The following is a 27,254-nucleotide window of genomic DNA, read 5'->3' on the forward strand; positions in this document are numbered from 1 at the left end:
CTCTTGATAAGACTAAGAATAAAGTGGCATTCATTTGTCCAATATACAGTCATCAGTCAATACATTTAAGATGATGTCTTATTCAAAGCTTTCTCTTCTACCCAGTAAAGATAATTTGAGATAATGTCTCTGCATTAACAAATATATTTTGTTAAACAATAAAAAAGCCTTTCAAAAATATCTAGAGTGTATAAGTGACACCTTCCCCCACTGAAGCAGTTAACGCCATTTCTGGAGCTTTTTATGTTTAGGTTAAAAAAGCAGCTTTTATGAATGTTCCTTTTAGGCCCAAATTGTCTTTTAGAGGATTCTAATATTTTTATCTCGCTTGTGAAATGTCGCTAGCCGTGAACTAATTCTGTCCACTTTTCACCATTGATACATTCATGCTCAACATTTTTATTTCAACGCTTTTTAATACGTGGCCCCAGTATTAGAGCTAGGCATTTAAAATGAAAATTCGACTTGGGGAAGGACAAGCTGTTATTGCATCCTTACGACGCCTGAGTTTCGGTTCGGTTATACACAGGTGGTAAGCGAAAATTTTTGTTTAGGTAAATCTTCCAGTCCTGTGATGAAATGTGCAAGTGCTGGGTTATGTTAAACCCCAATTTGCATCATGATGATTCAGGTTTTTTTTATTTGTTTGTTTAGATCTTAATCATGTCTCAGTAACCGCTGCCCTTCCTCAGCTCACAGAAAACCCCAGGCTCGAGGCCATGTTGTAGATGGGGCCCTGACACAGCACCTGGCTTGGGGCAGGTCCCACGTGCGTGCTAGGGAATAACCATTGCTGAATGTCTTCGCTTGGATTGGATCTGAGTACGGCAAAGCACAGTCAAAAGCAGACATCGACACTTACCAAATACAACACGTGGGCCGCTTTAATCAGAGACCACTTGCGCATACAATTCTGCAGGGAGGCCAGGCACTATTGAACAAAAACGTAGCTCAGGAAATCTGAATTTCTGTGATTTATTGCTGCCACATGTATGAGTGTAGGGCTGGACCAGCTAACTTTTGTGAATGAGGCTGCCTACCCTTTCTAAAGAACAACTTTTTTTCCTCATATGCGTCTTTGAGCACTTTTATTTCTGCCCCCCACCCAACTTTAATTTTATAATTTCATCTGCTTGATTTTAATACATGCGTGACCTGTGTTTACCCCTCAATGAAATGAAGTTATCCTTTTTCCCCCCCAGCCAGAGAGTTAACTTTTGCCCCACGTTGATCCAAAGATATTTCTTCCTTCTCACCCCCATGCTTCTGAACATTCTCAACAGGAAGTTGCCAAGATAAATAAAATTGTAACATAGTACATGCTTTCACATAGAAGATTCTCCGCTGTTCTTATCTCCATTTTTCTTAGTCTCAGACATAAAATGAAAGGTGGACATACACCCACCTCAGCAGTCCCCCAAGTTCCCAATTTTTAGTTGTATTGGAAAATACAATAATTTGGGCAGGCAGATGAGCATTCATAATAAATCACAGAGTTATGAAGAAATCTTGGTTGTCAAAAGCAAGTGTGTAGCCGTTCCAAAGCGTCTGCCATTAGAATTCAGCAAGGCAGCTGTCAGCTGTTTTCTTGTAATTAAACAGCCAATGAGCAGCTAATTAAGACATATGTGTATACAGAAGTGGAAGTGGGTATGTTAATGAACTGTAGGAATCAATTCATTAAGTGAAAATTGTCAAAAGACCAAACATCAGATCAGCATTTCAGCCTGTGTTTCACTGAGAAAGAGCCCCACGCAGGAGGGGACAACTCAGAATCAGACCCCCGTTCACCTTCCCAGCCATACCTACAGGGCAGCGTCCAACCAGTCCATACTCTTAGACAAAACTATTAAAAACTCCAGTAGGAAGTGCCAGGCATATTTCCAGGCTTTTAAAATATATCTAACAAATGAGTGCTTTCCTACCTGTATGGAAACCTGGTATTTGATACCCTATAAAATGCCGTCTCCCTCATCTGAACCGTTGTAGGGAACTTGGGCTACAGAAATGAAAAGTGGTTTTTTGCTTGTTTGTTTTGTTGTTTGCTCATCTTTTGTTGTTGTTATTCAGTCGGCCCTACATGTTTGTCTTGGTGCTTTTTAGGTGGTATATTAAGAAGTCTATGGCCTTTGGAATAAGATGCACCTAGGATTCAGGAATTCAAATCCTGGGCCTTCCCCTCACCTGCTCTGTGACTTTGGGCATATGGCTTAACCTCTCTTAACTTTCTCATTTGTAAAGCAGAGATACATATCCCTACTTTGCAGTTGTAGGCTGCTGTGGATTGCAAATAATTATGGCAAAGTGTCCGACATGGTGCCTAGTGGGGAGTAGGTGCTCAGCATATCGTCACCACTGTTTTTATCGCTGCCACCGTTTTTTCCTCTAGTTGTTCATTCAACAAGTATTTGTTGACTTTTCTAAGTATTGCGTTAGCTACTGGAAACAAAGAAACAAGGCAGTCGTCCCTGGAAAAGGTAGACATTAATAATACAACAAGGTAAGGGCTAGGAGGGGGATAAATTCAGGACTCTTAAGGGTACACATGGGAGGGGCCCCTCAACCAGCTTTGGGAGGGCCAAGGTCAGAGAAGGTTCCCAGAACAAGTGAATGTCTTCTCAGTGAATCCTGAAGGGAAGGAGAGAGTTTCTTTGGGGAACTGTGAACACAGCAGTTTAGGCTTGGTCATTGTATGACTTTGAGAAGAGCTGCCTGGACGTGTGGTCATTGTCTGGTCATCAGCAGGGAGCCATTAAGGGCTCATAAGCAGAGAAGTGACTTGATGAGTGTGATGTTTTAGGAAGATATCTTTAGTAACTGTGAAATGGATTGGAGGGAATGAGAATGGAAGCAGGGGTCCCAATTAGGAGGCTGTATAATAACCAACTCAAGAAGTGAAAGACATGGAAACTTAAGAAAACTGCAGTAAAGTTGGAGACAAGTAGATGGATCTGAGAAACAGGAAGGTGCCAAGAAGCAGGCTCATTTGGTGACGCTTGGATATGGATGGGGAGGAGGCAGAGATTAAGGCAGTGAAGCCCATCTTTCTGCCTTGAGTAACTGAGGGTAAGATAATCCATGTCACTGAGCAAGAAAACACTGGAGAGGACAGCTGGGAAACAGGCTGTGGGTCAAGATATATTCTCTTCTAGGTCGGGTGCAATGGCTCATGCCTGTAATCCCAGCACTGTGGGAGGCCTAGGCAGGAGGATCACTTAAAGCCAGGAGTTTAAGACCAGTCTGGGCAACAAAGCGAGACCCTGTCTCCTCTACAAAAAAATTTAGAAATTAGCTAGGCATGATAGCATACACTGGTGGTCCCAGCTACTGAGAAGGCTGAGGTGGGAGGATTACTTGAGCCCATGAAGTCGAGGTTGCAGTGAGCTGTGATAGCACCACTGTACTCCAGCCTGAGTGACAGAGACCCTGTCTCTAAATATATATATTCTGTTCCAGAAAGAAAAAAAAAACTCAGCTAAAGTGTTTAGAACTTATGTAGGTAAGGGGAAAGTCAGTGGGGGCTCTAGAAGGCCAAACCACAACTTTGGGTGAATGCCTATCCAAAGTGGGGGGAATATATTCAAACAACGTGACGGGGAGCTGGTGACACAGCGAGGATGAGGCTCAGGCCAGCCACATGCTGGTAAGCTGTGAACAACTGGCTCTCAGGAAAGCAAAATGTGTCTATCTGTATGTAGATAACTTTGGTATCTATCTCACTGATGTAATTTCACGTAATTTTCAAACAATAATAAAATGTACAATATTCTTTATTTTAAATTTCATATAGACAAATAATTCTCACTGAATGCTCTCATGAATTTTGCTGATCTCTTACCTCTATCCCCATGGTTACAGTTGAGGAAAGACTAGTTCCAACATGAATGTTGTTGATATTTTGTTTACATTAATGAATAAGAGAGTGAAACAACAAAGACATTTTGGAACTTCATTCATTCGCCAATGATGACATGAATAACCTCCTTGCTGACTCAGTTAATCGTTTACAAATACTAGAAGAACATTTCTTCCACTTTTTGTGTTACTCACAGTGGGATCACTAGATATGATGTACTGTTAAGTTTAATCTGCATTATTGTAATTTTCATCAGTTTTGTTTGTTTGTTTTGAGACAGAGTCTCACCCTGTCGCCCAGGCTGGAGTGCAGTGGTGTGATCTCAGCTCACTGCAACCTCTGCCTCCTAGGTTCAAGCAATTCTCCTGCCTCAGCCTCCTGAGTAGCTGGGATTACAGGCACCTGCCACCAAGCCCGGCTAATTTTTGTATTTTTAGTAGAGACAGGCTTTCACCAAGTTGGTCAGGCTGGTCTCGAACTCCTGACCTCATGATCTGCCCACCTCGGCCTCCCAAAGTGCTGGGATTACAGATGTGAGCCACCATACCCAGTCTTTTTTTTTTTTTTTAAGAGACAGGGTCTCACTCTGTTGCCCAGGCCGGAATGCAGTGGTACACTCTTAGCTCACTGCACCCTCAAACTCCTGGGCTCCAACAATCTTCCCACCTCACCTTCCCAAGTAGCTGGGACTACAAACACATGCCACTACACCTGGCTAATTGTTTTATTTCCTGTAAAGACAGGGTCTGTGTTGCCCAGGCTGGTCTCAAACACTTGGCTTCACGTGATCCTCCTGCCTCAGCCTCCCAAAGTATTGGGATTATAGGCATGAGCCTCTGCATTCGGCTATCACTGTTTAAATCTAGACAGTAAGCAAAATAATAAATCAAACCCTTATTTGTAGCATTTGCCAATTTCTGTGGTGTAAATAATCCCACCAATGGCCATTTTCAAGCCACCCGACCTGCTCTTTCACAGAATGCAGAGTAGGGAAGGGATGCAGAGCATGGTATGGTATTTCTACCTTCAGATATAAGGATAATTGATATAGATAACCTGAAGAACACTGATAATAGTAAAATAATCATTAAAAAGTAGTTACTTTTTTTATGTCAGGAATGTGTCAGTTAATGTGTAATAACAGATTTAATAACTAGCCTTAACAACAAAATTCCTGAAATTATAGCACTCAGCTCTTGCAACAGTATGAGCCTTCTCCTGAACACTATGGCCTCCATCCCAGTTTTCAAGCTTCCATCTGGGGGGCGGTCAGCGAAAAATTCATAGTGTGCAGTCTTTTTTTTTTAAAGAAAAAGTATTAGGGAATAGAATTTCCAGAGAAGGTAAGGCACGTATCAGAAACAAAAGTCAGCGCAAGGCGTTTTGAAAAGCTGGGTGAAGTAAGGGAGGAAACACTGGAGAGATGTCTCTGAGACAGTAAGAATTGAAACAAAAGGTGGATATGCAGGGACTCTATGTCAGGAAATCAAGAATGTGTGACACTGCTTTGTTTGTCCCACACTGAAGAAGATACACTTAAATAAGAGGGCACTGGACTTAAAATGAGGACAAGAGATTGAGTCCCAGCACTGACCCTTACCAGCCACAGGACCTTGGACAAGTCATTTAACATTCTAAGCTTCATTTTTGTTTTTGGCAAATCAGAAAACTAGAATCAATCTCTGGTTCTTAACAAGAGGAAGTCAAAGTCTTCAGGGAGCTTTTTAAAAATATGTACTATAAAAATGACAATTTTGGCCGGGTGTGGTGGCTCACGCCTGCAAATCCCAGCACCTGGGGAGGCCGAGGCGGGCGAATCATGGGGTCAAGAGATCAAGACCATCCTGGCCAACATGGTGAAACCCTGTCTCTACTAAAAATACAAAAATTAGCTGGGCGTGGTGGTGCACGCCTGTAGTTCCAGCTACTCAGGAGGCTGAGGCAGGAGAATCACTTGAACCCGGGAGGCAGAGGTTGCTGTGACCCAAGGTCATACCACTGCACTCCAGCCTGGTGACAGAGCAAGACTCCGTCTCAAAAAAAAAAAAAGACAATTTTTTTCTTTTTTGACCTATAAAAATGGCAATTTCTTATTGTTCAAACTACTATGTATGCCTGGACCATATCCCCAAGGGTTCTAGTTTGATAAATCTAAGGTGTATCTTTTAAAAGCTCTGTGGATGTTTCTGATGCATCACCCATATGTGAACTACTGTACCTGATAATCTCTCAACTTCTTTCAGCGCCAAAGGCCTGTTTGTTTTATTCTAATTTTCTATTTGCAATAGCCGCGTGTTAATATGCTGCCACTAGGTGGTGGTAGTGTGCCAACAGTCACACTAAGCATCTACTACCTGAAATGTATCATGGTGGCTTTCTGGCTCAAGCCCACCATGTTTGTAAATGCACATCTCCATGTATTTTAACATCCATAAAAAGTGAACTTTTACGACAGCCAAGTAATTTGTTAGCTCATGTTTCAGAAATAACAAAATTGCCAAATTATGTACTTGATATCTTTCCCAGCTAATTCACAACTTCAGCACTTTTTTTTAACACCTCCTCAGTTCCACCCAAATCTTCACGCCCTAGCTTTGTGCTTCCCCTGCTCTCTGTATGACCTCCAAGCCCTGGAATTCATCTCTCAGCTCACTCACTTCCTAATCCTTTTGCAGGATTTCTCCCCATTCAGACAAAATCTGTCTCTGTACTTAGAAGCACACTACTTCTACCTTGAGGTAGGAAGGGACCTACCACACTTTCTACTTTTCTTCTTCTTCCTCTCTTCTTATCTTTCTTCCTCTTGCGTGTTATTTAACTCTTAGTATTTTATCTGTTTAGTTTTCCAAACCCTTAATCCTCTGATAACCACCCCCACAAGGAATACGGAAAAGAAGAGGTTTTTAAAAGAAAAATCAGCAGCAACCCAAACCCTCATTCTTCCTGAAATGCAAAGTTCAGTATTTGTCTGAGTCATGGAGGTTTACTTACCCTGTTTCTCACTTCTCAGCTCTCACCTTATAACCCCACTTCACCTCTCGCGTCTGATATTTGATAGTTCTCCTTGTGGGCATGACTCTGTTGACTTAATCCAAAAGATAGATCTCCTTTCTGGTTCTTAGCTATGCCACTCCCAGAACTTTTCAGCAGGCATTTGCTCAGCTGACTTAGTTGAGGTATAAATGATGCTGTAAAGAATAAGGCGTGTCTGCTTGCGTGCCTGCTTTCCCCAAATCCTCAAACTGAGACTTCCAAATAAGGGTAATCCTTTTCCAAGCAGATAGTGTGGAAGCTGGACATTGGTTCCAGCCACAGTGCCACTGCTCAAAGCACATACGGAATGCTTCATGAGTTTGCCTTGCAATTTATGGCATAATTACACAGACATCTTTAATGATAGTTATTCTGTGCCCTTGCAGTAAGTTTCATTGTTTGTTTAAATGAGCTAAAGTGATTTAGAAATAAGTAAGGTGAAGGAAATGGGGCAGAATACTTCTGGTCAGAAATGAGGAAAAATGATGGACTCATGAGACTGATTTTCTTATGTGACTCCTAATCCAGATCAGGAGACAACTACAGAATGAGATTTTGTAAAATGTCTGGGCGGTAGGAAGTTGGGTCAGCTAAAGGTGTTAATGTTAGGGAAAACACTAATTTCAGAGTAGATTGCTCTTGCTACTTTATTTTGTATAACTTGTTTTTTACACTACCTAATTTAATGCTTGCCCTGTATGAGAACAACTAAGGAGGAATTCTTTTGACACACAAGAGAAGCAGAAAAACAAAACAAGATGACAGTGTAAGTTCTGACGTTAAACTATGTGAAGTCATATCCTGGCTTTACCCCATGCTAGAGCGGGGACTCTGAGCAAGTCACTACACCTCTCTAAGCCTCTGTTTTTTCATCCTTAAAACTAGGGAAATGATAGCATTTGCCCAATATTGCCCTTGTCAGAAGTAAATGTCACAATCTGCATAAAGCATAGAGTGCCTAGGACAAAGTCAGTGCTGTTTTAATGGTACTTGGGATTTGTTTTAATCAGGTATCGTAAGACACACAGATATGGAGATGACTGTCATGAAGGAAGAAGTTTGTTACACAGTAGTTCCCCTTAGCCTCAGGGGGATGCCTGAAACTGTGAACCTTTTAGATACTGTTTTCTCCCATACATCCAGACCTGTGATAAAGTTAAACTTATAAATTAGGCACGATGAGAGATTAACAATAACAACATAAAACAATTATAAAAATATACTGTAATAAAAGTTATGTGAACGTGGTCTTTGCTTTTCTCTTTCTCAAAATATCTTAATATTCTTTTACTTTTACTGCAGTTGACGCAAGTAACTGAAACAAGGAAAGCAAAATGGCGATTAAGGAGGGACTGCTGGACTCACAAATCCCTAGAGACAGGGCCCATGCCACGCCATACAGGGGACACACGGGGAAGCGCCAGGGTCTGTGAAGGGGAGAGGGATGTGGAGAAACACTGCCAAGAGCTCCCACTGTTTTCCACAGGAAGGAAGGCGCAGCAGGATGAGCAGGTTTAGGATAAGTGGCTAGTTTGAATCATTACAGACGGCGCTAGGGGGTAGGGGCTGTCCCTAATTGTCTGGCACCTGACCCTGGTGTGACCGGGGCAGGGGAATCATGGCTAGAAGCGTAAGGGCCTGATGAAGAAGGTGTCCTGGATATGGGCTCTGGCCCGCGTGGTTTTGTGTGAGAGGTGGCTGACAGCAGGTTGGTTGCTGTATGTAGGAGTTTTCCAGCCCTGAAAGGATAGTCCCTCCAGTGTCTGCAAAGCCCTAAGATGTCTGCATCAAAAATACAGAATAAAAAGATATGGTTTAATACAAGTACTCATTAAGACTGATAATCTGTCATCATCATTCTCATGCCCTTAACAGCAGAGCTAACTGATGATTAATATACGGTTTCTGCGTTAACAGTCCTGGACTTTATTAATGGTGGGTGGAAGTTAACTTAATATGTGTATGCAAACTAAAAAGTGGCATCCTTTTCCCTAATGACCCAACCATTATTCAAGAGCTGTGTCTAGTTCTGGATTTCAGACTTTTGAAAGAAATGAAGAAATAGTACTAGATACAGGGGCTCGCACTTGTAATCCCAGCTACTTGGGGGGCCGAGGTGGGAGGACCGCTTGAGCCTAGGAATTCGAGACCAGCCTGGACAACATAGCAAAACCCTGCCTCAGTTTTAAAAAAGAAAACAAGAAGTAGTGAAGAAATTGGAGAGGATTCTGAGAAGAAATATGCGAGGTGGAAAAGAGCCTAGAAAGAAAGGTGACAGATGCCGGGATCTGCTCTTCAGAAGAGATATCTGGGAAACAGCATGGCAGCCCTCAAGTACTAGCTCCACTTAAAGATTTAAAAAAATCATTCAGACATTCCCCATATTTGGTGATCATAGAAGAAACTGTAATAGGCTTAATGTGAAGCAAACACAATTCAACTTCAACTAAAAGAAAAGCAAATAAATTCCTGATTTTAGGCATCCACAGCGATGCCTTTACACAAGGGTATGAAGGTGAGTCTCAAAAAAGAGAGAAACACCTTTCGGCTTGGACAGAGATTATATGTCTCAGAGGAAAATGAATACCGAGACAGCTGACCTCTTGGTATCTCTTTCTAAGGATTATCTGCCTCTGTGACCATTTATATTTTCTTGAATTCTCTCTAGTAAACCCCAAAGAAAGCTTTACTTCCTCTTACTTCCTTTTCACAGGGGAAACACACACACACAAACGATAAAATAAAATAAAAAACATAGCTTTAGATATTTTTCAGAAGAGAGAGGTTGCTTTACAGCAGAGGCAGGACTTGATCGAGGGTAGAGTTAAAGTACAACAGAGAGACAGTCTGAGACATGAGGCCCCCAGCCTTGCCTATGTCAAGGTTAGCAAGCAGCTTGGCTGAAAACAAGAGGAGTGAGAAGTCAGGGTCCTGCCCCGTCCCATCGTAGGTTGGATTTTCCAAAGAACTGGAAACTGAGGTCATATACATCAACTTGGTTTACAAAGGCCCCCAACCATTACAAAGGAAGGCAGGTGCACTTCCTCTCAAGCTGCCCACATACCTTCCCACCTGCCTATTGTAGGAAAAAAAAAAAAAAAGCACAGATAAACAAAAAGAAAATTAAAATCTGATTGGCCCCACCAACTAGTGCCAACAATTTGGGGCATAATTTTCCAAATCTTCTTTTATAGTAAATATATGGGTGCCCTTTTTCCCCCAAAACTTGGATTATACTATGTTTAGCTCTTTAGTTGCTTTTTAAAAAATTCAATGGTATATTTTTATCACCTTTTTATATCAATATTTCTGAAATACCATTTGTAGTGGTTGCTGAATTCCATTGTATGAGTATACAATATGACTCTCTTAATTCAGTAATGTTGGACAATTAGGATCTTTCTACATTTTGTATATTATAAATAGTACTGTAAAGAACACCCTTGTAGGAAAATCTTTGTACCATTCTTAATATTTCTTTAACGTGTATTCCTTAAAAGATTAGCTCAGTGGGTAGGCTTTTTAAAAATTTTTCATACAACTGCCAAATTGACCTCCAGAAAAATCGTTTGGTGGGAGAGCACCCTTATCAGTTTGCCTGCCATTCTGTTGATTCTTTAGGATTTTACCTCTCCCCACTAGTGTCGCCCTTGTTGGGGTCATCTATCTTCACAATTAAAGCTTTGAAGAAAATAATCATCTTTTGTACCCTTCATGGCTTTGCTTCATGGAAATGACTCTACTGATCTTATTTATTTTCTGCATACATCCCTAGCTTGCAAAACCACTGAAAGATAAATCAGCAATAAAAAGATAACAAAGTGGCTCATGCCTATAATCCCAACACTTTGGGACGCCCAGGCGGGAGAATCACTTAAGGCCAGGAGTTCAAGACAGACCTGGACAACACAGTGAGACCCCCCATCTCGACCAAAAAAAAAAAGTTGATTAGATAGATAGATAGATATAAAATTAGCCAGGCATGATGGTGTGCACCTATAGTCCCAGCTACTCAGGAGGCTGAGGAAGGAGGATGGCTTGAGCCCAGGAGTCCAGCTTGAATGACAGAGCAAGACCCTGCCCCCTCCCCTGAAAAAAGCCCCCATGTGTTTGGAAATTAAGGAATATGCTTCTAAATCACATCTGGATTAAAGAAGAAACGTACTGAAAATTAGAACATGTTTTTCACTGAATGAGAATGAAAATACTACATAGTAAAGCTTTGGGGTTGCTTTTAAAACATCACTAAAAGGAAAACTTGACACTTTAAGAATAAACAGTGAAAATTAATCAGCTAAAAGTACAGCTCAGGAACTTAGCAAAAACAAACAAACAAAAATAAAGTTATTGAGGTCAGTAGCTTCTTATACATCTTTGTATCCCCTCTCATTTCCCAAACAGCGCTTGACACATGAGAGCAACTTGATGAGCATCGGACTGGATTTGTTCAATCTTTAAAGGCCATGGTTCTGAACATGTGGTATTTCTAAACTGTCAGGGATGAGGGAATGTTTCCAATCTGATTGATCTGCCAAAATAATCCATCCAAGTGTTATCTAATGCTTGCAATAGTAGATTCGAAGTTGGGGAGTAAGAAATGCCTAACGGGCCATGTGTTGAAGTGGGCTAGTGAAGATTACCATAGTTCACCAGGTTCACAGTGCCCTAGGTTATGGTATGGCTGCCTTTTCCTTAACTTGGAGATTCCAGGGAAGTGTTTTGTGTTTATTGTACAAAAAAATCTCTTGGAGATAAAGGCTAAAGGTAAGTCCCTTTGTATCATTCCATCAGGCACATTGCTTTTGATCATCAGAAGCCAAGAACAAGGACCTGGTCCTATGCCTTTTACATGGGCAACTGTCTGTTGAAGTTAAAGAAAGTTTTGCATGTATAAGGGATGGAGGATTAGGCCCTGGGGATCAATTTTACTCAAGGAAAAAGAAGTGACTTTAATTTCATTAATGGTCTCCTGGATGATTCTGCTACAAGTTTAATTCTCCATTAAATATTAATGCCGCTCAGTGCTTAGCATCCTGCCTTCAGTATCATACCACTCATTCTGACACTAACCTGTTTTATATTTTATAACCGTATCACAGGGCTTTTTCAGGAGAAGTCAGCAAAGCAATGCCACCTACTCCTGTCCTCGTCAGAAGAACTGTTTGATTGATCGAACCAGTAGAAACCGCTGCCAACACTGTCGATTACAGAAATGCCTTGCCGTGGGGATGTCTCGAGATGGTGAGCTCTCACGGCTTGAGTTGTACAGTTGCAAGGGGTTGTGAAAGTGCCTTCTAAAACCTGGACTCAGATCTGCCAATATCTGCCCCGCCTGTCCCCTCCTCATTATTCCACCTCACGCCCCCCATGCTCTTCTGGCAGCTTCATAGAACTCACAACAGCCGCTTCCTCCTCCTCCTCATCCTCAGTGTCAGCCAGCTGGCTGATGGGTGGGGGTGGTGTGGAGGAGAAGTGTCTCGTGGTCAGAACACCTTCAGATTTTTGATATTTCAGCCATTATAGGTGGGTCGATTGATTGACGGTAAGTGTCATCTGGGGCCTTACTAAAGATGCCTCCTCTAGGCATTTTCCCCCGTAGGAAACGTGAACCACAACTGTTACTTGCTTTACACTAGTAAGTCTATTGGAGGTTGAGATGAAGCCGCTTTTATGCTAACTGGATATTTTGAATCACATGCCAAAGCCAACTATTTGTACATACAGAATGTGTGAAAATAGTGCAAAGCATGGCTCAATGACAAGTGTTCTTTTCATTAAACGAAGCTACTTTAAGGAATAGAGACCATCTATCATTCCAGTACAAAACGTTTCAAGATCTTCCTGGAAAACTATCTTAAGTGCACTGAATAATCGACACCAGATTTCAAGACAGTTATGCTTATACGTGGAAACTGGGCAGAAAGCACAGCGGGTCCATTTTAAGGATTTTTTCCAAATATACCAGCTGGCTCTCTTAAGAGATCCCTTTGAAGGAAAATGTCTCCTCCAATGGAATTTCAGCCTGTGGAAAAATACTTCAGAATGCGGAGCAGGCTTTCCAACAGTCTGCCTTCCCTGTAATCTGATGTTCTTAGCGCCCGTAGACCTACATAGGCATGAGTTCACTTTTGCTCCTGCATATTCTAAGAGGCCACTCTGTGCACCACTAAAAAAGTGAAGCTTTTGTCATTGGAAGTTACAAATCACAGAACTTCCACCATATTCTCAGAAATTCCTGTGACATGCAACTCGGCAGATTTCACCTTCTAATGGTACTAAACTGACAAAGTTAGGTATATCTCCTCCATTTGTAAGTTCAAATCACAAGTTGTGTGTGCATTTTCTCAAGAGCTGGTCCCTTTATTTCACTTACAGGATATAATTGCCGTTGTTAATATTAAGACAAAAGTTAAATCATAATTGCAGAGTCACAGCAGAAAGTTTCACCTGTGGGTATTAGGCCCCTTAGGTGTCCTAGAAAATGTTTTCCAAAACATTAAGCACCTTCAGTATGCCTTCTGAAAATTTTGCGTATAAGAAATAGCACAAGTTGTTGTAGGCATAGAATGAATTCTGGAGGTTATGAAATTATGGTTCTGAAACTCAGAGCCCACATCAGCCTGGTTGCTGCCTGAGCAGCGCCACCTAAGTTTGTTATCTGAGTCGTGGAAACTGGAAAGTGACCAGTATTCCAGCTCACTTGTTTCCTCTGTGAACAAGGACAGAGCGTCCTCTTTGGCAAGAAAAGAATTCACCACCTGGCCACTGTGGGGGCTTTGGTTCCCAACTTTGTGTCCATCTATCCTGACTCCTGCCCTGGACTCTCATAACTATGATCTTAGTCAAATGGATGGATGCATCCACCCCATCAGCTATAAATTTAATCACAATCTATTAGGAGAACTAAGTCCCTCCAGCAAAGGCTGAGTCTAGCTGAAAAATCAATGAGTTCATGGAAGAAGTCAGACCAGGAAATCATAGGGTTTTTTGTTTGTTTTTGTTTTCAGTTATCTTGGTGTTTCACAAGAATTCATTTGATATTCTGAATGAACTGGAAAGTTACTATAGTGATGGCTCCACTTTAAATATGGGGACACATCCCAAAGAGAAGCATTACAAACAGAAATCTGCCCAACAAGGATTATATATTATAAGGATCTTATATTATAACACCATATTTGTCCTTTCCAAATCCTGATGCTTTGATTACTTGAGGCTAAATGAGAACAGCAGAAAGTGTTTAAAGATGGGTCCGGCTGGGTGTGATGGCTCACACTTGTAATCCCAGCACTTTGGGAGGATGAGGCTGGAGGATTGCTTGAGCCCTGGAGTTCCAGACCTCAAGCCAGGGCAACATAGCAAAAATCCACCTCTACATAAAGTGAAAAAATTAGCTGGGTGTGGTGGTGTGCACACGTGGTCCCAGCTACTTAGGAGGCCGAGGTGGGAGGATCGCTTGAACCTTAGAAGGTTGAGGCTGCAGTGAGCCACGTTCACATCACTGCACTTCAGCCTGGGTGACAGAGAGCAAGACTCTGTCTCTAAATAAATAAATAAATAAAAAAGATGGGTCTCAGGGTTCCACAGGGGCTGCCATGACCTATGAGTGGAGGAGGGGCTTCTTGGGTCAGGTACTCTGATGTAATTCAAAGAATTAGAGAGGCCTCGTCCAGTTCATTCAGACCTCACAATGCAGCTGCAGAATTAGCCATTTGATCAAGGACGACTGTCAGAGCGCACAGGGCGGTGAACTGAATGAGCGCTGAGGTTTGGCTGCTTTTTACTCCTCGAACCCTGCGCCTTGGTCTGCATGTGGGAGAGAAAGAGGCAGCCTGGACCAGCTGCACAGAGGGAGAGTGGACAGCCCATTAAGTTATCAGTGGGGCCCAGTGGGTAGAGTGGGGATGTGACAGCAGGAAAACAGAGATGGCATCTCTCTGGGCCTCTCCTACCTGCACCAGGTCTCTTTCTGCAACATGAGTTTCTCTGGGATGTGTGTTTGCTGTTGGGGAGCTGGAGTGAGCCTGTGTGGGTTGGAACTGTTTTCACCTCTGAATATGTCCTTATTTTGTGGTCATGCAGTTTTGGATTGAGATTGTCTGAGACTTCAAAGGAAACCCCAAAGCTCGCAGGAGAGAATATTGAAGAAAAGCGCATTGTATGTAGTATGGTTTGGCTTTTTTCTTCCAGCTGTAAAATTTGGCCGAATGTCAAAAAAGCAGAGAGACAGCTTGTATGCAGAAGTGCAGAAACACCGGATGCAGCAGCAGCAGCGCGACCACCAGCAGCAGCCTGGAGAGGCCGAGCCGCTGACGCCCACCTACAACATCTCGGCCAACGGGCTGACGGAACTTCACGACGACCTCAGTAACTACATTGACGGGCACACCCCTGAGGGGAGTAAGGCAGACTCCGCCGTCAGCAGCTTCTACCTGGACATACAGCCTTCCCCAGACCAGTCAGGTCTTGATATCAATGGAATCAAACCAGAACCAATATGTGACTACACACCAGCATCAGGCTTCTTTCCCTACTGTTCGTTCACCAACGGCGAGACTTCCCCAACTGTGTCCATGGCAGAATTAGGTAATGGCATGCATGCTTCTCCTGGGAAGCTCTGTTCATGCCCTTTAAAGTAAAAGGGGCATGTCTGACTTTCCTCTAATGAGTTCTGCTAAATGTTGCAATTCACCTTTACCATTTGGGCCACTTCATTTTCTGCCCTGCCCCCTTGCTTTTGACCCTCTGCTGTTTCCCATGGTTTATCCAATACCTGCATTGACCTCTCAGCATTAGAAATGGGACAAAACCAACGGAAGCAGTCTTTGAATTCTGCAGAAAACTGGAAGCTCAGGAAATGGCTACATTAACTTCATTAGTGGTTTAGTTATATTCCAGGGATTGCTTTATACCTAAGGTGACGAAAGAAAATGGCAGTCCACAAACTGAACTTGGCCCATAGACGTATTTTTTTGACCAGTGCAGTTTTAAAATTTTTGAATCAGTTGCTAATATTTAAATTTGGATAATTATACCCAAAAGTTCAGATTTTTTAGCTTCTTGTGGGAGGGGAAAAAATGATCTATTTACAGTGGGCCAACATTTGTGAATGTCAACAGCCAACTGGCAACAGCCAGGGGCTTACACCTTTCAATGGGCCCACCCCACTCCTGCCATTTATATCATATGCACAGCCCCTGTAGGCATCTAAGTTTTGCAACTCTGATATACAGTATAAATGTTCAACAGAAATTAGCTGCTTTACTTACCAGAATGATCTGATGATGGATATTGGTGAAAAATTGATGTAATTCATATAAGGCTCACCATGCAAAAGACAAAAAACTGTCCTTTTCTTATTGCTGGAACATTACTGCTTCTTGGGAGATGTGACCTAGAAATGTTGATAACACAGACAATGGGCAACTTTCCATTTCAAGGAGGTTGTGTTAACATCCACTGCTATATTTAATCGATTTTTAAGTACAGCACTATTATTAGAAAAACTTTGATAAGAACCTTTGTAGTTTTTGAATTTGATCTGCTCCTCCTGGTGGTTCCTCACACAAGGTTATAATCCTTTGGGATATTTCAATTAGTTGCTGTGGAGATGACTAAGTTAATACGAGGAGAGAATGAAGACTTCAGATGGAAAAGAAACAGCAGGTTCAGACTTGAGCACAGAAATCCTCAGTTCACAGAAATAATGGCTGTGTTCTTTAGACGGTTTCTCTACCTCTGCACCCCATAAAACATCTTTTAAGTGAAAATTTATATTTCCAGTAAAATCTTTCTCCAAATAGAACAAATTGAATGTTCTTTACAGTTTTTACACAAGCATCTCTTTATGGGTCTAAATTTAAATCCTCAAGAGCAGAGACATTTTAAGCCTGGTCTTTAACCACTGAACAGCATTAAAAGGTGTATTGCAGCTCTTTTGATTAACAGAGAAACCTCTGAACTAGAAGCCAAGCTGAGCAGAGGTAGGTTTGGTTTTTTTTTTTTTTTCTTGAACTAGAACAAAAACCTTCCATTTTTGTCATGAAATCTTGGTTGGCTGAGCCTTAAGCAGAACTGTAATGAAAGTAAAATTTTCAGATATGAATAAGGATTTGATTGAAAGCTGACATGATACCATGAAAAATGACCTGACTCACTTTAGGTTTGCTTCCACCTTACCGTAAGTATTAGTGACTCTGTCCTGTTTGCTTGTCAAATGTTCAATCCTGAAATAAATCCATAGGCCTTAGGCAAAGCATTGCCCTTGAACATGGCACTTTGGCTAAAAAATGCACTGACACCGAAGTGGGGCCAGAGATGGCTGAGCTGATTCCCTGAGGCTCCCGGACAAGTCAGCTTCCTCTTCCGTGGTCTCACTCTCCAGTGCAGTCTGGGAGCCCTGCCCCCTCATTGCTTGCTCTATGTGCTTTTAAATTAGGAATTTTTCACAGGTGGTGTGGCATTTTCCAGGATAAATTAAATGAGATCATCACTAGGAGAATTCCCAAACCCAAAACTAAACTAGCATTTATCTGGAAAGGATATAATTGGGCTGTAATTCTCTTATCCCATTTATGCATGCAAAGTGTTTCAGGGAACTAAGAGTATCATGAAAGTGGCCCAAGTCTTGTTGCTGCTTCTCCAAAGCTACTTACATTTCCCTGGTATTTCTTTTGGGGCTTACAGCCTGCTATCTCTTTAAGACTCTTGACTTCATTTTAGGCTAAACTTTGTCATCAGATTTTAAACAAATGAAACCAATTATGTAATAGGAAGATAAATTATAAACCAACACATCCTAAGTCCAATTCTCTCTTTCAAGTGTAGTAGGCACAACCTATTACTCTTAGTGAAAAATATGTCTTCATCCTTGGCTAGGAAATTTTGCCCTTGGTGTACAATTAGTACCTGAATTATACATTCCAGATAAACAACCTAGGTTTTAAGTGCAAATTATGTTTGTTACTATAATTGATATCTAAAGCTTTGCACAGGAGAAACAACTGATATATTGGGCAAACATGAGACAAGAAATCCACTTATATGGGTGGTGGTCCTAGCATTAATATAAGTTGTACAACCCAGTATAAGTCACATAACATCTGTGAGCTGTAGTTTCTCTACCCCTAGAATATAAAGGTCTGTGTCTCAATCATAGCTCTGCCACTTGCCAGCTGTGACACCTTGAAGAAGTCACTTCACTGTGGTTCAGTTTCCTCATCTGTAAAATTGAGAGAATACTAGTACCTTTCTCCTGGGGTTGTTATAAGGATTAAGTGAGAAAACACATATATTTAGGATAGATACAAATTAGGTGGGACTGGCATATAGTAAATGCTATATGTGTTACCTGTTATCATAATTCTTAATGTCATTATTATTTGTTAAACAAGGACAGTTTGGACTAGATGCTTTCTAAAGTTCCTTCCCACTGTGAAAATCTGTGACTAACTCAGAAGCCAGGACTTCCCATCTGAAGTATCAAAGCGCTGGCTGTATTGCTGAAGTAGTCATGGTTCGGGCACATGACTTGCCCCAGTCACAAAGTGAGGTAGATAGATTATCTGCTGAGCTCAGACAAGCCAGGTCTCCTAACTCCTAGCACAAAGTATTTCACTATTCCAGACTTTATCTGAGAGACCACGCTTAAATTCTCAACTTTTATTCAGCCTGACCATACTCGCGTTTGCTGAAATGGAGATTTAAAAATAGCAAAGTGTTTAAAATCTTACACTTGCCAAATCGACTATGAATTGGAATGAAAGGCTGTTGGTGAGCAGATGGTGTGAATGCAACCACTGCCCTCTACTGGTATGTCATGTACATTGCATGATTTGTTTTTATTGGCTGTTTTAAATAGGTAGGGATAAGTGGCCACAGTTTCTTAAGACAAAGTGAAACCACAAGATGCTAACTATCTTATTAACTAGAAATGAAGCATAACCTGGAAGGAAATGATATGAGCCTCTTCTCATCCTTCACTCCACAGCATTCCCCTCTGCTTCCCCGTGAACTCTTCATCTTCATTTTTTTATTGGCAAAAATTGGTTTACATTCTAGAAACGATCTTATATAGTGAGAGTTCTTTCCAAAAGAGGTAGTTCACTACCTTATTTATGTATTTTCTTGTTTCTTACTCCCCATTATTTTTGTCTTTACTCACCTCTTCTCAAGCATCATTGATTCTAAGACACATAATTTACTGGCTTCTCCCTCTCACTCTCAGTTTCTCATTCTTTCCTTTACATTTGTTCTTTTATTTGTGTGTGTGTGTGTGTGTGTGTGTGTGTGTGTGTGTGTGTGTGTGTTTATGTTATTTATTCATGCTGTTTTAGTGTCTGTGTGTTTCCAAGAAGGGCTGTTCAGGTTTATTATGTTTCAGTGTCTCTAAGGAGATTCTGGTTTCCAGCTCCATTTAGGTGAACCTGCTCTGTTTTCACACAAACAAGTCTGCTTCTGTTTGACAAAAGCAGTAACAAATTTCCAAACAAATAGATACTCTCTCTAGTGTTGCCAAGTTTGCATTCAGCACCATTCTTTTAAAATGGCTTGCCTCTTCTATGGTCAAAACCCTAGGGAGAGGGATCATTTTTTGATATGGTTTTATATTCATGGGATTTTGTCAATTCTTTTTAAAGAAATACTTCTTTAATCATCCTTCCCTTCCAGAACAGTTATTACCAAGCTACTCCAAATTGTTAGTTCCTGGCATCTAGATTCCAGCAGCCTTCCATGTGGTCCTCCTGCCTGAGCTTCTCTGTGCTGCAATCCACCAAGCACAAAACTGCTTGTTCCATTTCCCCAGATATAATTTTATTTTCATTTTTATTTTTTTTAAGATGGACTCTTGCTCTGTTATCCAGGCTGGAGTGCAGTGGTGCGATCTTGGCTCACTGCAATGTCTGGCTTTCAGGTTCAAGTGATTCTCCTGCTTCAGCCTCCCAAGTAGCTGGGATTACAAGTGCCCGCCACCACACCCAGCTAATTTTTGTATTTTCAGTAGAGACAGGGTTTCACCATGATGGCCAGGCTGGTCTCAAACTCTAGACCTCATGCCTCAGCCTCCCAAGTAGCTGGGATCACGGCGGCCACCACCATGCCCTTGTATTTTTAACAGATACATGTTGGCCAGGCCGGTCTTGAACTCCTGACCTCAAGTGGTCTGCCCACCTCAGCCTCCCAAAGTGCTGGGATTACAGGCGTGAGCCACCACACGCAGCCAATCTCTTCCATTTCTGACAGCTTCAATTACTTTTTTCTTTCTCTTCTTCTGGGTAATTCAGCTTTATATCTTATTATCTAATGTCTTGAATTGTCCTTCCAGTGTGTTCATATGTGTTTGCCAGATTACAAGTTCCTAGAGAAAACTTCTTTGGCCTCTAAGTCTTTAATATCTTCAAACTCCTTAAGCTCAAGTATAATAACTAATATTCTGTAGCACATTCTAAGTAATCCTCTGCATTCTAAGGGCTCAACTCTTTTAATTCTCATAGCAGCCCTGTGAAATAGGTACCATTTCCCTCATTTTACAAATGAGGAAACCAAGCACAAAGAGGTTAAATAACATACCCGAGATCGCATAGCTAGTAAGTAGCAGAGCTGAGATACAGACTCAAATGGTCTAGCTCCAGAGTCTGTGACTTCACAACTACACTATGCATAGCCACATGGTAGGCCCTCAGTAATGCTTATTCTGCAATTTGCAGGAAAAACTAAATAAATACCTAGTTGTCACCATAAAAGAGTATCATTTTCTAGTTTTTCAAGAATAAGAATAATCCTTCCCAGGTCAATGTTATGTGGCAGATGTGTCTTCATAAAAATGCCAAGAAGAAACACCAGGTTAATCATTTCCTATGTCTATCTAGGTCAGTATTTTATCATTCCTAGACATGAGTATAAAGACACAGAACAAGGGCAAAGTCAGGAGGGTCTTTGAAGCCACCAAGTCGTATCTTCAAATGTTGGCTTTGCAAAGTCCCTATCCTCTTTCATGTTGCCAAATACAAAACAGTTCCAAATTACTTGTTTAAATGTGTAAAGACAGTCAAAACCCGCACAGACATTGTTTTCTACTTGTTATTTTTTAAAGTAAATATTACATCACCAGGTATTCAAAGAACTTGGCTTTTCATGTTTGTGATCTCCTGTTTTCTCCTTAGAACACCTTGCACAGAATATATCTAAATCTCATCTGGAAACCTGCCAATACTTGAGAGAAGAGCTCCAGCAGATAACGTGGCAGACCTTTTTGCAGGAAGAAATTGAGAATTATCAAAACAAGGTATGATCTGAGGAATTTTTCCTCCTAGGATTGAGGCAGTATTGGGGAGGGTGTTGGTATAGGAAATTTGGTCAAGAGTTCCCACAGACCAAAGAATGAGTGTCTTTCATCAGATACCAGGTTTCTGTTTAAATATCTTTTTTCCAAAGCTGCTAACGTACTTGAAGCTTTGCAGATGCCTGCATGCAAAATTTCAGCAATAGCAAATAATTTCTATTGTGCTTTCTAGGTATACACATACCTCCTTCCATTTGTCAACAGGAGAATAGATTAAGCAGCTTCCAAAAGCCCAAATGAATTGAGATTTGTCTCAATATCCCAATCCAAGATTTTAAGGTCTGGAAGTTCATGTAAAATAATCTCAGCCTCATGTTTCTGAAAGTTGACAAGGAAGCTTCATGTTTCTGGAAGTTGTATTAGGGAGTATATACAAAAAAAGTGTAGAAGCTATGATCGTGACTGCAGTCTGAACCTAGCAATATGAGACTGACAAATAGTGCCCTACTTGCCTTTTTCTATAAAACACCCAGATCGACAGGATTATCTAGGTGAATCCATTTTACATTTGAGGAAAACTAACATCCATTGGCATGTCTGGAGAGTGAAACATCAAGACCAGACCTTGACTCCTGGATCCTAATTCAGTGTTTCTTCCACCCCATCATATCGGTGGAAACAGTCTGAAACTAAGATTAGGGAAACAAGTTGGCAACAAAACACATCCAGATCATTCTCTAACTGAATTGGAGAGTGCGAATATAAAAGGAATTTAACAGGACATGTTGGGGAATAGCAACACATCACTTTGTTTGCCTTTGAGGTAGCAGGTAATGCCAGCAGCCAAAGCTACAAAGGAGAAGCAAGAAAACAGTAAGAAGCAACAAAGTATATGAAATGGGATTTTAGAGTCAGAGATGCTTGGATTTGAATCCTAGCTCCCATATCCACTAGTTTTTTGTTTTGTTTTGTTTTGAGACAGCCAGTTTTGTTTTGTTTTGTGCCCAGGCAGAAAAATATTCTTACGAAAGTGAATTAAGGATGTCATAAAGGTTCTCTAGAGGTGGTATTTATCAGAATGTGCCGTGCCTAGCTCATAGTAGGTGCACAATAAATTCAGTTGATTCCTCCTTTTCTAAACCTTTCCCCAAGTAAAGTGGTATTAAATTTTCCAAGGCAAAATAATTACTTAAAAGAAGATCCAGGCTGGACGCGGTAGCTCATGCCTGTAATCCCAGCACTTTGGGAGGTCCAGGCAGACAGATCACTTGAGGTCAGGAGTTCAAGACCAGCCTGGCCAACATGGTAAAACTCTGTCTCTATTAAAAATATAGAAATTAGCTGGGTGTGGTGGCATGTGCCTCTAATCCCAGATACTCAGGAGGCTGAGGCAGGAGAATCACTTGAACCCCGGAGGCAGAGGTTGCAGTGAGCTGAGATCACGCCACTGCACTCCAGCCTGGGTGACAGAGCAAGACTCCATCTCAAAAAAAAAAAAAAAAAAGAAGATCCTACTTTACCACTCTTCGTGGCCCAGGGCTAAAGCAGTGGCATGCTTTGCTTTCATAACTCTTCAACTTCTGCTACAAAACCTAACATCTTCCTGGAGGATGTTAATGTGTTTCCCTCTTTAACAGCAGCGGGAGGTGATGTGGCAATTGTGTGCCATCAAAATTACAGAAGCTATACAGTATGTGGTGGAGTTTGCCAAACGCATTGATGGATTTATGGAACTGTGTCAAAATGATCAAATTGTGCTTCTAAAAGCAGGTATGTGCTTTGCAAGTGAATTTTGAGATCTCTTCCTAACCTGCTTTCATCCGCTTATTAAAGAAATGCTTGGTAAGGAAGGTGTCTGGAACAGTTTTTCTCCAATGATAATAGCTCAGGTTTTTCTTAGCAGAAATGGAGTTCTTCTCAAAGGTTTTGAGATATATTCAGGAAACATTCCCCCCCACTTCACTTCTCTTCTAGATGAAAAGATTAATTTGAAGGTCACCTGCATTCCCAAATTTTCCCATCACCTGTGTTTTGTTTCTACACTCCAAGTCCTCCGAGTTTATGATGTTAGGAAGAAGGAAGTAGAACTCAGAAAGATATACTTGTTTTTGATTCTTGGTTTAGTACACGTGAATAAATGTTTTCCTAGCAACTCTGAGACTCAGCATTGCGAGGTAGAAGAGTGCTAAGGAAGTAATTTATAAATCAACCCTTACTTCAGTTAAACAGGCCTTAGCTTCAGCACAACAGTCTTTACAGAAAACTCTGTCTTTTTGGATAGACAGCTGATGTGACTGAGAACCCGCTAGCTAAACTGCACACGACACCCACCATTCTATCTCAGAAGGAGTCTCTACATGAGCACCTTAGAAACAAACTCACTAACATCAGATGACCCAAATGACCTGAACCATTTCTGCCTCTGCTTAGGTTCTCTAGAGGTGGTGTTTATCAGAATGTGCCGTGCCTTTGACTCTCAGAACAACACCGTGTACTTTGATGGGAAGTATGCCAGCCCCGACATCTTCAAATCCTTAGGTAAGGGGTATCAAGGTGTCTTTTCTTCAAATCAGGGCTATAGGAAAAGATGCGGGTTGAGTGAAAGCTCTGCTTGGACAAAATGAAAACTGGTTATTCAGAAACAAAAATTAAGGGATTTTATACCTATTTTACTTTCTAATTAGTCACTGTAGAAAAGTCATATAGCTCAGCCGGGCACGGTGGCTCACGCCTGTAATCCCAGCACTTTGGGAGGCTGAGGCAGGCAGATCATGAGGTCAGGAGATCGAGACCACAGTGAAACCCCATCTCTACTAAAAATACAAAAAATTAGCCAGGTGTGGTGGTGGGCGCCTGTAGTCCCAGCTACTCAGGAGACCGAGGCAGGAGAATGGTGTGAACCCAGGAGGTGGAGCTTGCAGTGAGCCGAGATTGCGCCACTGTACTCCACTCTGGGCGACACAGCAAGACTCCGTCTGAAAAAAAAAAAAAGTCATATAGGACAAAAGTTTTTTGTCTACATTACATGTAAAGATCTAGAGTTTCATTTTATCTAGTTGGTAATCAAAGGGATTTATATTATGTGTCCTTCCAGTTCCCTTCTAAATTTTTTTTTTTTTTTTTTTTCTTGAGACGGAGTCTTCTCTGTCGCCCAGGCTGGAGTGTAGTGGCCGGATCTCAGCTCACCGCAAGCTCCGCCTCCCAGGTTCACGCCATTCTCCTGCCTCAGCCTCCTGAGTAGCTGGGACTACAGGTGCCTGCCACCTTGCCCAGCTAGTTGTTTTTTTTTTTTTTTTGTATTTTTTAGTAGAGATAGGGTTTCACTGTGTTAGCCAGGATGGTCTCGCTCTCCTGACCTCGTGATCTGCCCGTCTCGGCCTCCCAAAGTGCTGGGATTATAGGCTTGAGCCACCGCGCCCGGCCCCCTTCCAGATTTCAAGAAACCAGATTTGCTGGTGATACATTATTCAGATAACCTTTAGGATGTGAGTTGATACATAAGATTAAGCAAAGGACAGAAGCTTTGCCCTTCCATCCCCCTCAAACAGTAACCATCAATGAGACTGACATGCAGATATCAAAGAAAGAAAAGTTATAGCTAAGTGAAACCATGACATATAATTTATAAATAAATAATTTGGGGCCAGGCGTGGTGACTCATGCCTATAATCCCAGCACTTTGGAAGGCCGAGGCAGGCAGATCACCTGAGGTTAGGAGTTTGAGACCAGCCTGGCCAACATGGCAAAGCCCTATCTCTACTAAAAATTCAAAAATTAGCTGGGCATGGTGGTGCGTGCCTGCAGTCCCAGCTACTCAGGAGGCTGAGGCAAGAGAATCACTTGAAACCGGGAGGTGGAGATTTAAGTGAGCCGAGATCGTGCCACTGCACCCCAGCCTGGGTGACAAAGTGAGACTCTGTCTCAAAATAATTAATAATAATAAATTTTGGATTTCTATAATTTAAATAAAATGAATATAGTTATTAAGAAGAATGGATAAGTATCTAAAATGAGTGATTTTTTAAAAAGTTACATGACAGAAGATATATATAATGAACTGTCATGTAGCACATTGTCATTTAAATATATACATTTGTATGTAAAATATGCAAATCTGAAGGAATAGACACCAGACTTAACCAGTCTTTTGGAAAATGGATTATTATTTTAGGGGACTTTCACATTCTGTGTTTTCAGGTTGGTAAATAGTTATAATAGTTTTACTATCATAATGTGTCATTTGTTAACATTTTTAAGAATGTTTCAGATGAAATAGCGTTGAAAACAAAAACGAGTTAATTTAACATATAAGTTAGAATGTGACTACTAGACTCTATAGGTTAAAAGTGTAGGCTCTGAAATCAGGCAGCCTAGCTTTGCTTCTTAGGTTGTACTTTCTACCTGTGTGACCATAGGTGCATTACTTTCCAAGTCTCAGTTTCCTCACCTCTAAAATTGGGATAATAATAATCCTTCCTTCATAGAGCTGTCATAAAATAAGAAGAAACCCCAAGAAATATCTTAGAGCAATACTTGCCATAGTAATCACACAACAAAAGTTCAGTCTCATTATTTTGAATGAGGATGTTGGTGGTAATGGTGATGTGATGGAAGTGGTGGCAGTGGTGGTGATGGCTAAACAGATTTTTCTTTTAAGATTTTAAACTATTGGCCGGGCGCGGTGGCTCAAGCCTGTAATCCCAGCACTTTGGGAGGCCGAGACGGGCGGATCACGAGGTCAGGAGATCGAGACCATCCTGGCTAACACCGTGAAACCCCGTCTCTACTAAAAATACAAAAAACTAGCCGGGTGAGGTGGCGGGCGCCTGTAGTCCCAGCTACTCAGGAGGCTGAGGCAGGAGAATGGCGTAAACCCGGGAGGCGGAGCTTGCAGTGAGCTGAGATCCGGCCACTGCACTCCAGCCCGGGCTACAGAGCAAGACTCCGTCTCAAAAAAAAAAAAAAAAAAAAAAAAAGATTTTAAACTATTAAACTGTAGAAATGCTACTACTATTCCTTCTGCTCTTCAACCACTAGATCTCTCTTCATCTTCCCCATGTTTTTCTCCTAAGACCTCCTATGGGTCTTAGGAGAACCTTAGGAAAACCTAAGACCTAGGTTTTTCTCCTAAGACAATAACCAAACTTCTAAGCTGTCTTTATTTTCATTCTGGCAGGTTGTGAAGACTTTATTAGCTTTGTGTTTGAATTTGGAAAGAGTTTATGTTCTATGCACCTGACTGAAGATGAAATTGCATTATTTTCTGCATTCGTACTGATGTCAGCAGGTAAGATAACCAAATAAAAATGGTTTTAGAATTGTCTGAGATAAAGAATTTTTACAAGGTCCATACGTTTAATAGCTGTAAAATATTTGGGAGCTACTAAGAGAGGTCTCCACCCTTATTAAATTGGATTTTAAGTCTTCAAATAACACCCTCTCTCCTCTTCTCCACCCCCCAACACAAATATATATTAAGAAAACCTCATGCCTTTCAGATAAAATGTAAAGAAATGAGAATTGAATAAAATCCAGTCCAGAATTAACCTCCTGATACCAAGAGAAATGCTGTAGTACAATAGGGTTGCCTTTCTTAACACCAGTCTCCAGGATAACGTGATTTTTAAGACATCCTATTTTTCGTTAAAATCCATTTGGATGTCATCCACTAGATTATCTGAATTTAATCTGTGTTTTCAACCAGTACTGCATGTTTGGAGATCATCACTTTGCTAAGTTACTACCTTCTATTTGGAAGACTTACACATAAAAACTGTATCCAAAATTAACGACCCTTAAGTCACTTGGAATTCTTTTTTTTTTTTTTTTTTTTTTTGAGACAGAGTCTCGCTCTGTCACCCAGGCTGGAGTGCAGTGGCGCGATCTCCACTCACTGCAAGCCCCGCCTCCCGGGTTCACGCCATTCTCATGTTTCAGACTCCCGTGTAGCTGGGACTACAGGCGCCCGCCACCATGCCAGGCTAATTTTTGTATTTTTAGTAGAGATGGGGTTTCACAGTGTTAGCCAGGACGGTCTCGATCTCCTGACCTTGTGATCCGCCCGTTTCGGCCTCCCAAAGTGCT

General features: G+C 41.4%; 1 protein-coding gene and 1 pseudogene across 2 annotated transcripts in view; one reads left to right on the forward strand and one right to left on the reverse strand.

Moving 5' to 3' along the window:
• The window catches only part of LOC105489276 (RAR related orphan receptor A), a 741,585-nt gene that overhangs the window by 702,368 nt on the left and 11,963 nt on the right, over positions 1–27,254 (forward strand). For both annotated transcript variants that reach the window (XM_011754004.3, XM_011754016.2), the window contains 6 exons: positions 11,989–12,130; positions 15,080–15,475; positions 21,052–21,173; positions 22,808–22,940; positions 23,601–23,708; positions 26,347–26,457. In XM_011754004.3, coding sequence (XP_011752306.2) covers positions 11,989–12,130; positions 15,080–15,475; positions 21,052–21,173; positions 22,808–22,940; positions 23,601–23,708; positions 26,347–26,457 — 1,012 coding nt within the window. The remainder of the gene's footprint in view (positions 1–11,988; positions 12,131–15,079; positions 15,476–21,051; positions 21,174–22,807; positions 22,941–23,600; positions 23,709–26,346; positions 26,458–27,254) is intronic.
• Positions 1–27,254, reverse strand: part of LOC139364063 (cytochrome c-like) — a 71,543-nt pseudogene that overhangs the window by 32,263 nt on the left and 12,026 nt on the right.

The sequence above is a fragment of the Macaca nemestrina genome, chromosome 7, assembly GCF_043159975.1.
Source record: "Macaca nemestrina isolate mMacNem1 chromosome 7, mMacNem.hap1, whole genome shotgun sequence".
NCBI lineage: Eukaryota > Metazoa > Chordata > Mammalia > Primates > Cercopithecidae > Macaca > Macaca nemestrina.